The sequence below is a fragment of the Alosa sapidissima genome, chromosome 10, assembly GCF_018492685.1.
Source record: "Alosa sapidissima isolate fAloSap1 chromosome 10, fAloSap1.pri, whole genome shotgun sequence".
Taxonomy (NCBI): domain Eukaryota; kingdom Metazoa; phylum Chordata; class Actinopteri; order Clupeiformes; family Clupeidae; genus Alosa; species Alosa sapidissima.
Window position 1 is genome coordinate 198,512 of NC_055966.1, and position 14,176 is coordinate 212,687.

Sequence of the window (14,176 nt, forward strand, 5' to 3'; positions counted from 1 at the left end):
CTGTCAATTATTTTTATTTCACATCTACACATGTGAAATGCATTAATTATGGCAACAAAAATGAAAAAAAAAAATTGGTTTGATTGTTTTCGTACTTTTCAGATTTTCGTAGTTTTCACATAAGGTCCGGGGTCAGGAAAAAAGACCGATTATTGATAAATTTAAAAATCTGTCATAAATTGTCCAAATTATTTTTTATTTCATATCTAGACATGTGAAATGCATGAACTAGGGCAAAAAAGTGAAAAAAATTTGTCTGATTTTTTTCGTACTTTTCAGATTTTCTCAGTTTTCGCGGTCATGATGAGAGGCAGATTTTTTAACAAATTTAAAAATCTGTCATATGTTGTCCAAATTATTTTTTATTTCATATCTAGACATGTGAAATGCCTGAACTATGGCAAAAAAGTGGAAAAAAAATTGGTCTGATTTTTTTCGTACTTTTCAGATTTTCGTAGTTTTCACATAAGGTGAGGGGTCAGGAAAAAAGACCGATTTTTGACAAATTTCAAAATCTGTCAATTATTGTCCAAATTATTTTTATTTCACATCTAGACATGTGAAATACCTGAACTATGGCAAAAAAAGTGAAAAAAAATTGGTCTGATTTTTTTCGTACTTTTCAGATTTTCGTAGTTTTCACATAAGGTCTGAAATACCTGAACTATGGCAAAAAAGTAGAAAAAAAATTGGTCTGATTTTTTTCGTACTTTTCAGATTTTCGTAGTTTTCATTTAAGGTCCGGGGTCAGGAAAAAAGTGAGATTTTAGAAAATTTTCAAAATCTGTCAATTATTTTTATTTCACATCTACACATGTGAAATGCATTAATTATGGCAACAAAAATGAAAAAAAAATTGGTTTGATTTTTTTCGTACTTTTCAGATTTTCGTAGTTTTCACATAAGGTCCGGGGTCAGGAAAAAAGACCGATTATTGATAAATTTAAAAATCTGTCAGATATTGTCCAAATTAGTTTTTATTTCACGTCTAGACATGTGAAATGCATGAACTAGGGCAAAAAAGTGAAAAAAATTGGTCTGATTTTTTTCGTACTTTTCAGATTTTCTCAGTTTTCGCTGTCATGATGAGAGGCAGATTTTTTAACAAATTTAAAAATCTGTCATAAATTGTCCAAATTATTTTTTATTTCATATCTAGACATGTGAAATGCCTGAACTATGGCAAAAAAGTGGAAAAAAAATTGGTCTGATTTTTTTCGTACTTTTCAGATTTTCGTAGTTTTCACATAAGGTCAGGAGTCAGGAAAAAAGACCGATTTTTGACAAATTTAAAAATCTGTCAGATTTTGTCCAAATTATTTTTTATTTCACGTCTAGACATGTGAAATGCATGAACTAGGGCAAAAAAAGTGAAAAAAAATTGGTCCTATTTTTCGTACTTTTCAGATTTTCTTAGTTTTCATTTAAGGTCCGGGGTCAGGAAAAAAGACCGATTTTTGACAAATTTCAAAATCTGTCAATTATTGTCCAAATTATTTTTATTTCACATCTAGACATGTGAAATGTATGAACTAGGGCAAAAAAAGTGAAAAAAAATTGGTCCTATTTTTCGTACTTTTCAGATTTTCTTAGTTTTCATTTAAGGTCCGGGGTCAGGAAAAAAGTGAGATTTTAGAAAATTTTCAAAATCTGTCAATTATTTTTATTTCACATCTACACATGTGAAATGCATTAATTATGGCAACAAAAATGAAAAAAAAAAATTGGTTTGATTGTTTTCGTACTTTTCAGATTTTCGTAGTTTTCACATAAGGTCCGGGGTCAGGAAAAAAGACCGATTATTGATAAATTTAAAAATCTGTCATAAATTGTCCAAATTATTTTTTATTTCATATCTAGACATGTGAAATGCATGAACTAGGGCAAAAAAGTGAAAAAAATTTGTCTGATTTTTTTCGTACTTTTCAGATTTTCTCAGTTTTCGCGGTCATGATGAGAGGCAGATTTTTTAACAAATTTAAAAATCTGTCATATGTTGTCCAAATTATTTTTTATTTCATATCTAGACATGTGAAATGCCTGAACTATGGCAAAAAAGTGGAAAAAAAATTGGTCTGATTTTTTTCGTACTTTTCAGATTTTCGTAGTTTTCACATAAGGTGAGGGGTCAGGAAAAAAGACCGATTTTTGACAAATTTCAAAATCTGTCAATTATTGTCCAAATTATTTTTATTTCACATCTAGACATGTGAAATACCTGAACTATGGCAAAAAAAGTGAAAAAAAATTGGTCTGATTTTTTTCGTACTTTTCAGATTTTCGTAGTTTTCACATAAGGTCTGAAATACCTGAACTATGGCAAAAAAGTAGAAAAAAAATTGGTCTGATTTTTTTCGTACTTTTCAGATTTTCGTAGTTTTCATTTAAGGTCCGGGGTCAGGAAAAAAGTGAGATTTTAGAAAATTTTCAAAATCTGTCAATTATTTTTATTTCACATCTACACATGTGAAATGCATTAATTATGGCAACAAAAATGAAAAAAAAATTGGTTTGATTTTTTTCGTACTTTTCAGATTTTCGTAGTTTTCACATAAGGTCCGGGGTCAGGAAAAAAGACCGATTATTGATAAATTTAAAAATCTGTCAGATATTGTCCAAATTAGTTTTTATTTCACGTCTAGACATGTGAAATGCATGAACTAGGGCAAAAAAGTGAAAAAAATTGGTCTGATTTTTTTCGTACTTTTCAGATTTTCTCAGTTTTCGCTGTCATGATGAGAGGCAGATTTTTTAACAAATTTAAAAATCTGTCATAAATTGTCCAAATTATTTTTTATTTCATATCTAGACATGTGAAATGCCTGAACTATGGCAAAAAAGTGGAAAAAAAATTGGTCTGATTTTTTTCGTACTTTTCAGATTTTCGTAGTTTTCACATAAGGTGAGGGGTCAGGAAAAAAGACCGATTTTTGACAAATTTAAAAATCTGTCAGATATTGTCCAAATTAGTTTTTATTTCACGTCTAGACATGTGAAATGCATGAACTAGGGCAAAAAAGTGAAAAAAATTGGTCTGATTTTTTTCGTACTTTTCAGATTTTCTCAGTTTTCGCTGTTATGATGAGAGGCAGATTTTTTAACAAATTTAAAAATCTGTCATAAATTGTCCAAATTATTTTTTATTTCATATCTAGACATGTGAAATGCCTGAACTATGGCAAAAAAGTGGAAAAAAAATTGGTCTGATTTTTTTCGTACTTTTCAGATTTTCGTAGTTTTCACATAAGGTCAGGGGTCAGGAAAAAAGACCGATTTTTGACAAATTTAAAAATCTGTCAGATTTTGTCCAAATTATTTTTTATTTCACGTCTAGACATGTGAAATGCATGAACTAGGGCAAAAAAAGTGAAAAAAAATTGGTCCTATTTTTCGTACTTTTCAGATTTTCTTAGTTTTCATTTAAGGTCCGGGGTCAGGAAAAAAGACCGATTTTTGACAAATTTCAAAATCTGTCAATTATTGTCCAAATTATTTTTATTTCACATCTAGACATGTGAAATGTATGAACTAGGGCAAAAAAAGTGAAAAAAAATTGGTCCTATTTTTCGTACTTTTCAGATTTTCTTAGTTTTCATTTAAGGTCCGGGGTCAGGAAAAAAGTGAGATTTTAGAAAATTTTCAAAATCTGTCAATTATTTTTATTTCACATCTACACATGTGAAATGCATTAATTATGGCAACAAAAATGAAAAAAAAAAATTGGTTTGATTTTTTTCGTACTTTTCAGATTTTCGTAGTTTTCACATAAGGTCCGGGGTCAGGAAAAAAGACCGATTATTGATAAATTTAAAAATCTGTCATAAATTGTCCAAATTATTTTTTATTTCATATCTAGACATGTGAAATGCATGAACTAGGGCAAAAAAGTGAAAAAAATTTGTCTGATTTTTTTCGTACTTTTCAGATTTTCTCAGTTTTCGCGGTCATGATGAGAGGCAGATTTTTTAACAAATTTAAAAATCTGTCATATGTTGTCCAAATTATTTTTTATTTCATATCTAGACATGTGAAATGCCTGAACTATGGCAAAAAAGTGGAAAAAAAATTGGTCTGATTTTTTTCGTACTTTTCAGATTTTCGTAGTTTTCACATAAGGTGAGGGGTCAGGAAAAAAGACCGATTTTTGACAAATTTCAAAATCTGTCAATTATTGTCCAAATTATTTTTATTTCACATCTAGACATGTGAAATACCTGAACTATGGCAAAAAAAGTGAAAAAAAATTGGTCTGATTTTTTTCGTACTTTTCAGATTTTCGTAGTTTTCACATAAGGTCTGAAATACCTGAACTATGGCAAAAAAGTAGAAAAAAAATTGGTTTGATTTTTTTCGTACTTTTCAGATTTTCGTAGTTTTCATTTAAGGTCCGGGGTCAGGAAAAAAGTGAGATTTTAGAAAATTTTCAAAATCTGTCAATTATTTTTATTTCACATCTACACATGTGAAATGCATTAATTATGGCAACAAAAATGAAAAAAAAATTGGTTTGATTTTTTTCGTACTTTTCAGATTTTCGTAGTTTTCACATAAGGTCCGGGGTCAGGAAAAAAGACCGATTATTGATAAATTTAAAAATCTGTCAGATATTGTCCAAATTAGTTTTTATTTCACGTCTAGACATGTGAAATGCATGAACTAGGGCAAAAAAGTGAAAAAAATTGGTCTGATTTTTTTCGTACTTTTCAGATTTTCTCAGTTTTCGCGGTCATGATGAGAGGCAGATTTTTTAACAAATTTCAAAATCTGTCATATATTGTCCAAATTATTTTTTATTTCATATCTAGTCTGAAATACCTGAACTATGGCAATAAAAGTGAAAAAAAATTGGTCTGATTTTTTTCGTACTTTTCAGATTTTCGTAGTTTTCACATAAGGTCCGGGGTCAGGAAAAAAGACCGATTATTGATAAATTTAAAAATCTGTCAGATATTGTCCAAATTACTTTTTATTTCACATCTAGACATGTGAAATGTATGAACTAGGGCAAAAAAAGTGAAAAAAAATTGGTCCTATTTTTCGTACTTTTCAGATTTTCTTAGTTTTCATTTAAGGGGTCAGGAAAAAAGTGAGATTTTAGAAAATTTTAAAAATCTGTCAATTATTTTTATTTCACATCTACACATGTGAAATGCATTAATTATGGCAACAAAAAAAAAAAAAAAAAATTGGTTTGATTTTTTTCTTACTTTTCATATTTTTTTAGTTTTCGCGGTCAGGATGAGAGAAAGTTTTTTTTTTTTTTAAATTTAAAAATCTGTCAGATGTTGTCCAAATTATTTTTTATTTCATGTCTAGACATGTGAAATGCATGAACTATGGCAACAAAAATGAAAAAAAAATTGGTCTGATTTTTTTCGTACTTTTCAGATTTTCGTAGTTTTCACATAAGGTGAGGGGTCAGGAAAAAAGACCGATTTTTGACAAATTTCAAAATCTGTCAATTATTGTCCAAATTATTTTTATTTCACATCTAGACATGTGAAATACCTGAACTATGGCAAAAAAAGTGAAAAAAAATTGGTCTGATTTTTTTCGTACTTTTCAGATTTTCGTAGTTTTCATTTAAGGTCCAGGGTCAGGAAAAAAGTGAGATTTTAGAAAATGTTCAAAATCTGTCAATTATTTTTATTTCACATCTACACATGTGAAATGCATTAATTATGGCAACAAAAATGAAAAAAAAATTTTGGTTTGATTTTTTTCGTACTTTTCAGATTTTCGTAGTTTTCACATAAGGTCCGGGGTCAGGAAAAAAAGACCGATTCTTGATAAATTTAAAAATCTGTCAGATATTGTCCAAATTACTTTTTATTTCACGTCTAGACATGTGAAATGCATGAACTAGAGCAAAAAAGTGAAAAAAATTTGTCTGATTTTTTTCGTACTTTTCAGATTTTCTCAGTTTTCGCTGTCATGATGAGAGGCAGATTTTTTAACAAATTTAAAAATCTGTCATAAATTGTCCAAATTATTTTTTATTTCATATCTAGACATGTGAAATGCCTGAACTATGGCAAAAAAGTGGAAAAAAAATTGGTCTGATTTTTTTCGTACTTTTCAGATTTTCGTAGTTTTCACATAAGGTCAGGGGTCAGGAAAAAAGACCGATTTTTGACAAATTTAAAAATCTGTCAGATTTTGTCCAAATTATTTTTTATTTCACGTCTAGACATGTGAAATGCATGAACTAGGGCAAAAAAAGTGAAAAAAATTGGTCTGATTTTTTTCGTACTTTTCAGATTTTCTCAGTTTTCGCGGTCATGATGAGAGGCAGATTTTTTAACAAATTTAAAAATCTGTCATATGTTGTCCAAATTATTTTTTATTTCATATCTAGACATGTGAAATGCCTGAACTATGGCAAAAAAGTGGAAAAAAAATTGGTCTGATTTTTTTCGTACTTTTCAGATTTTCGTAGTTTTCACATAAGGTCAGGGGTCAGGAAAAAAGACCGATTTTTGACAAATTTCAAAATCTGTCAATTATTGTCCAAATTATTTTTATTTCACATCTAGACATGTGAAATGTATGAACTAGGGCAAAAAAAGTGAAAAAAAATTGGTCCTATTTTTCGTACTTTTCAGATTTTCTTAGTTTTCATTTAACCCTCTATACCCCAATAGAATGTTACAACAATGCCTCTGATTCCTGGAAGTTCCAGGAAAAAAAGGCAATTTCAGTAATATTTTAAATAATGAAAAATAACTTAAAAAGTAAGGCAAAGTGTCAAATGCAAGTTACATTCATATTAAAGGTCAGAAACTGCTTTTTTAAATGATATATAATTCATTGCCAATTATGTATGCACAATTTCCATAGACTGCCATTGATCTGAATGAAATGATAGAAATTGTGATATGATGACAACTAAAAGAGAAGCTTTTCAATCTTAAAATATCATCTAAAAATATATGATAGACCAACTTAAGTATTACATTGCAAAAAATATGAAACTGTTCAGTAGTTCAGGGGTTAATATTTTTTTTATCTAGTCTGCAAAGAGCAGCAGATGGAATTTTGTCATTTTCATTTAGCGACTACCATTTCAGAACATTACAGCAGTTAGAATAGGCCAATATTATTAGTGATAAGAGACCATTACATTAATACAACACAATAAAATAATAGTAATATAAATACTACTACTACTACTGCAATTACTACTACTACTACTACTACTAAAATAATAATAATAATAATAATAATAATAATAATAATAATAAAGGTATTGTTATTATAATAAACCTCATTATCTATTTATATATATATTTGTATTATTATAACAGTATTATATTAATTAGACCGAAGCAACACAAACCTAACAGATTACATTTCATTAACTATTCAATAAACTATAACATACCATGAAATTCATGAAAACATGGTGGCATTTTGCACAATGGCGCAGAACAAGTTGAGCAGCCAAAAGAAGTTTCAATGCACCGCCCACTATTGGTGCGGCGCCCTGCTCTAATGCAGCTTACACATCCCTTTTTCCTGCCCTCAAAGCGCACAAGTGAGTGGCCTTCTTTTAAATTCCTACTCACTACAAAGTCGATACCCAGGGTATTGATGCCCTGGACACCCCGCTTCCTGCCAAAAAAATCATCACATAGGGCATGCACGATTTTAAGTTTGAAGGCTTTCAGGCCCCAGGTTTTCCTGCCCTTAGGAAGTGGTCTGAGCTGAAGCTGCCACACAATATATGCATTTATAATTGCTATGTCAAACAGTCCCCAGAACAGGTACTTCCACCATTTCTTTCCAGTTCGCCCAACATTGTAGTAGCTTCGAAACTGGTCTAGATGGTCAACCCCTCCCATTTTCCTGTTGTAATCAAGGACCGCTTCTGGGCAAGAGATTAGATTAGCATTAAACTTGGATCTTTGCTTCATTTGGTCTCTGCCTGCATGATTGCTTGAAACTATATACACATCCCTTTTGTCCATCCACCTCAATACCATCATCCGATCCCTTCCGACTTTTCTGCTCTCCCCTATCATTAATTTTGGTTCCGTGATTTGTGTTGGAAAGCCTTTGGAGGTCTTTCTGATGGTGCCACAATAGTAGGTGTTATGATCAAGCAAGTCTCTCACCAAGGGAATGGAAGAAAAAAATGTATCTGCATAGACATGATAGTGCTTGTCCAAATATCCTCTAAGCAGATGCATAACTACTCGGTAGGCCAAACCTTTTCCCTGTACGTCATCTTTTCCCGTGTAAACATTAAAGGCGAGACAATAACCTGTCAAAGAGTCACAAAGGCACCATAACTTTATGCCCCATTTCACTGGTTTTTTCGGCATATATTGTTTCCAACGCAGTCTCCCATCAAATTTAATCATCGCTTCGTCCACAGACAGCGCAGACCAGGGCACAAGCAGTTTTGGGAAATTTTCTTGTAGCACTTGTATAAATGGCCTAACTTTTGCCAGCTTATCTGTATCCTCTCCTTGTGAACTGCACTGAAAAAATTGGCAAATTAATTCAAAACGGTTGCGAGATATCCGGTCAGCGATATATGGCACTCGGACACATGGATCAGAGGGGGGATTGCTGGATGCAGCATACATATTTGTAAACTGCACTAGATTTGAGATGAATAACACCCCAACCATCTGCCACAAGATATCCAGCATGTTGGTCAAGATACATCTGGGGCCAGGATCAACCATACAAGGCTGGATGGAGGGAACTGGGATAGAGTCAGACCATGGTGGATCGTCGTGTGTTTGTACCTTTCCTCTCTGTCTCCTTCTACCACTGTTTCTCCCTCTCACTCCCAAGCTTCCTCCTCTTCTTCCTCTCCCTCCTCCTCCTCCTCTCCCTCCTCCTCCTCTTCCTCCTATCCCTCGACCTCTTCTATACTCTGCCCTGGCTCTCACTCTGGTCTCCACTTCTTCCTCCACTGCTTCACCTGCCTCCTCCGCCTCTTCTCTCTCCATCATTACCTCTTCCTCTTCTCGCATAGCCTCTCCTACTTCATTGTCCTCCTCACCTTGAGAGCTGTGATCTGACACATCCGACAGATTGATCTGACAATGAAAGTTGCACACCAAAAGTCTGTTCGGATTCAATATTAGCCCTATCTACAGTCTGTTATAATAATAATAATAATAATAATAATAATAATAATAAATCTATCTATCTATCTATCTATCTATCTATCTATCCATCCATCCATCCAGCTCTCGCAACAAAATCTAGGTCAAAAGTGAACACCCCTGACGTAACCAACATCCATTCAGAAGTTTTGTTGTCACTCGATATGGATTAGCCTACTCTGATGACTGCCATAGTGAGCTAGCTAACAACGTATGGAAGTAATGCCAAATCTATGCCAATGTCTTGTATGGATCTAGCAGATTAGAAGACAGGAATGAAGAAATTTCATGTTTTCTGAATTTTTCGGCAAAAAGGTAAAAGACATCCCAGCGCCGCACTGCACTTGTTGAAGTGTTACAGTAACTAGTGTTAGTGTTCAACGTTAGAAAGTTAGCGCTAAACTTAGCAATCAACTTAGCGATCACTGACATATTTTGTTTACGGTCATATTCTTTTATTGCCGACATTACATTTACAACTTACATCAGTGTCATTGCCATCCAATATGGGAAGATCTTCTTCCAGCACCTGAGATGGATCAGTGCACATCAAAACAGTCTCGGCCAGACTAAACCTGCGGCGTTTCGGTGCAGAAGACATTATCTCTTTGCCTGTTACTCTGTCTCGTGATTTCAGAGGCTATAATGTTTAGAATTGTAGGTCCTGACGGCGGGAAAAGAAGTAAATTGTAACAAATCCTATGATTGATGTGACACAGTGACATGAGTGACGATTTGGCAGATAGCATAGGCTACTGTAACTTTGAGACTTGAGTCCTCATTCATATCGGCTGAACTGCTGCAGCCGCACGGAGCAGATAGGCACATCTCGTAGCATAAAAGATCAACATATATCAAAGCCTACAAGCAGATTTTTTTGTTTTGATGGCTGGGGAAAAGAGTAAAGTGTTACAAATCCTACGACTGCTGTGCCAAATTGATCATGGCAAGATGAGTGACGTTTGTTAGATATCTTGGACACATGCCATCATTCATATCAGCTGAACCACAGCGGCCACGGAGCAGAAACAGGCACATATCGTAAAAAAACGCAAATATCTAAAAATAAATCAATACAAACATATGTGTTTGATTATGACAATACATCGAAGGGGATCTAAAATATTGATCTGTAGTGTACATAAGCTGTAGAAATTAAGTGATCGCCTGTATTCATCCATGAAAAAACACCGGCCGCTCACGGCCGTTACGGGGAAGAACAGCACGGCCGGCGACGGCCGTTACGGGGTACAGAGGGTTAAGGTCCGGGGTCAGGAAAAAAGTGAGATTTTAGAAAATTTTCAAAATCTGTCAATTATTTTTATTTCACATCTCATGTGAAATGCATTAATTATGGCAACAAAAATGAAAAAAAAAAAAATTGGAAAAATTGGTTTGATTTTTTTCTTACTTTTCATATTTTTTTAGTTTTCGCGGTCAGGATGAGAGAAAGGTTTTTTTTTTTTAAATTTAAAAATCTGTCAGATGTTGTCCAAATTATTTTTTATTTCATGTCTAGACATGTGAAATGCATGAACTATGGCAAAAAAAGTGAAAAAAAATTGGTTTGATTTTTTCGTACTTTTCAGATTTTCTTAGTTTTCATTTAAGGTCCGGGGTCAGGAAAAAAGTGAGATTTTAGAAAATTTTCAAAATCTGTCAATTATTGTCCAAATTATTTTTATTTCACATCTAGATATGTGAAATGCATGAACTATGGCAACAAAAATGAAAAAAAATTGGTCTGATTTTTTTCGTACTTTTCAGATTTTCGTAGTTTTCACATAAGGTCAGGGGTCAGGAAAAAAGACCGATTTTTGACAAATTTCAAAATCTGTCAATTATTGTCCAAATTATTTTTATTTCACATCTAGACATGTGAAATACCTGAACTATGGCAAAAAAAGTGAAAAAAAATTGGTCTGATTTTTTTCGTACTTTTCAGATTTTCTCAGTTTTCGCGGTCATGATGAGAGGCAGATTTTTTAACAAATTTAAAAATCTGTCATAAATTGTCCAAATTATTTTTTATTTCATATCTAGACATGTGAAATGCCTGAAATATTGCAAAAAAGTGAAAAAAAAATTGGTCTGATTTTTTTCGTATTTTTTAGATTTTCTCAGTTTTCACATAAGGTCAGAGGTCAGGAAAAAAGACCGATTTTTGACAAGTTTCAAAATCTGTCAATTATTGTCCAAATTATTTTTATTTCACATCTAGACATGTGAAATACCTGAACTATGGCAAAAAAAGTGAAAAAAAATTGGTCTGATTTTTTTCGTACTTTTCAGATTTTCGTAGTTTTCACATAAGGTCTGAAATACCTGAACTATGGCAAGAAAAGTGAAAGAAATTGGTCTGATTTTTTTCGTACTTTTCAGATTTTCGTAGTTTTCACATAAGGTCCGGGGTCAGGAAAAAAGACAGATTTTTGACAAATTTCAAAATCTGTCAATTATTGTCCAAATTATTTTTATTTCACATCTAGACATGTGAAATGCATGAACTAGGGCAAAAAAAGTGAAAAAAATTGGTCTTTTTCTCAGTTTTCGCGGTCATGATGAGAGGCAGATTTTTTAACAAATGTAAAAATCTGTCATATATTGTCCAAATTTTTTTTTTTTTTCATATCTAGACATGTGAAATGCCTGAACTATGGCAAAAAAAGTGAAAAAAAATTGGTCTGATTTTTTTCGTACTTTTCAGATTTTCTCAGTTTTCGCGGTCATGATGAGAGGCAGATTTTTTAACAAATTTAAAAATCTGTCAATTATTGTCCAAATTATTTTTATTTCACATCTAGTTATGTGATATGCATGAACTATGGCAACAAAAATGAAAAAAAAATTGGTCTGATTTTTTCGTACTTTTCAGATTTTCTTAGTTTTCATATAAGGTCCGGGGTCAGGAAAAAATACAGATTTTTGAAAAATTTCAAAATCTGTCAATTATTTTTATTTCACATCTACACATGTGAAATGCATTAATTATGGCAACAAAAATGAAAAAAAAATTGGTTTGATTTTTTTCTTACTTTTCATATTTTTTTAGTTTTCGCGGTCAGGATGAGAGAAAGTTTTTTTTTTTTTTAAATTTAAAAATCTGTCAGATGTTGTCCAAATTATTTTTTATTTCATGTTTAGACATGTGAAATGCATGAACTATGGCAAAAAAAGTGAAAAAAAATTGGTTTGATTTTTTCGTACTTTTCAGATTTTCTTAGTTTTCATTTAAGGTCCGGGGTCAGGAAAAAAGTGAGATTTTAGAAAATTTTCAAAATCTGTCAATTATTGTCCAAATTATTTTTATTTCACATCTAGATATGTGAAATGCATGAACTATGGCAACAAAAATGAAAAAAAAATTGGTCTGATTTTTTTCGTACTTTTCAGATTTTCGTAGTTTTCACATAAGGTCAGGGGTCAGGAAAAAAGACCGATTTTTGACAAATTTCAAAATCTGTCAATTATTGTCCAAATTACTTTTTATTTCACGTCTAGACATGTGAAATGCATGAACTAGGGCAAAAAAGTGAAAAAAATTTGTCTGATTTTTTTCGTACTTTTCAGATTTTCTCAGTTTTCGCGAACTCTGAACTCACACTATACTGACTTTGCACACATTCACTCCTCAGCACTCTCAAACATTTCCCAACTCTGAACTCACACTATACTGACTTTGCACTCATTCACTCCTCAGCACTCATGACCCCCCCCCCCCACACACACACACCCACACACACCTACAAGACTTTTAGCACTTTTACATCCCTCTCCCTATGCTACAGACCTTTTATTTATTTCATCACACGTCAAAACACACACACACACACACATCTGACTTTCTCCAACTTTTGCACATCTCCATAGAACTTTTTATTTATTATTTTTGATTTCTCCTCCATCTATCTACCCATGTCCTTGATTGCCTAGCTTTTCTGCTCCCCTCCCCCACCCCCATCCCCAACACACACACACAAAAACACACACACACTTACATCATCACTGTCATCACCACACATACACACTGCTTGCTACAGTAAGCCTCCTCTACATACTTGCTGCACTCTGCCCCCCCTCCCTACATACACAGCACATTGTCTTCAGGATCTTCTCCAACACACATTCTCTACATGCTTACAGCACACTGCCCCCACCTACCCACACACACAATGCACACACACACACACACACACACACACACACACACACACACATTCACTGCTCCACTCCCCTCCTGCACACACACACATCTTCACGGTCATCACTCACATACATCAGTACTCTGCTTGCAATAGTAAGTCCCTTCACCATACTTGCAGTACACTGCCCCCCCTCTCCACTACATACACAGCACATTATTCCATCAGGAAGCTTCTCCAACACACATATTGCACACTGCCCTCTCCCCACATACACAGCACACTATCCCATCTCCCCTGTCATCCCCCCAACACACACACCAAGACCCCTGGCAGTTGGGTTAGCCCCTTGAGCCGTGGATCTGCCCAAGGTTTCTTCCTTGGTAAGGGAGTTTTTCCTTGCCCCTGTTGCTCTTGGGTGCTCCTTGTTGGTGGCCCCGCCAATCCCAATCCTCCTTTTTACCCCCCCATAAATGCACAAATAGGCTGACACCAGACATAATTTCACTGCATTTCTTACTTCCACATATTCCACATATGCATGTGACAATAAACTTCCTTGTATCCTTGTATCCACGTCCTACAAAAGTAGGCTTATGATTCTCAAGAGAATAGCCTAAAATTGTCACTCGCTGTTTATGTACACTGATCCATCATGGCGGACTATTTAATCACCGGTCAAGGTTTAAATCGCAAGTTAAGATTGTAATCATGGATTTGTTAAACCATGCTTAAAATTAAGTGGTGCAACATAGCTCGAATTAAATTTAAACCTAGATTTACAAATCCTTGTAGGCCTAAACCAAGATTAATTTAATCCTTGTTAGTGCAACCCACAAAAACAGTACAGAATCTCAGCTCTTCAGAATGTGGCTTAGACACTGCCTACAAATTTCTTCAGAACTGTTA

The 14,176-nt window shown here is 33.4% G+C and overlaps 1 protein-coding gene across 1 annotated transcript in view; it reads right to left on the reverse strand.

The window, feature by feature from the left end:
• Positions 1-7,893: 7,893 nt before the first annotated feature.
• The window catches only part of agmo (alkylglycerol monooxygenase), a 290,769-nt gene continuing 284,486 nt past the window's right edge, over positions 7,894-14,176 (reverse strand). Inside the window, exons 15-17 of the mRNA XM_042107337.1 lie at positions 9,610-9,654; positions 8,907-9,056; positions 7,894-8,070 (exon numbers count right to left, since the gene is read on the reverse strand). Of these exons, the coding sequence (XP_041963271.1) occupies positions 7,894-8,070; positions 8,907-9,056; positions 9,610-9,654 (372 nt within the window). The remainder of the gene's footprint in view (positions 8,071-8,906; positions 9,057-9,609; positions 9,655-14,176) is intronic.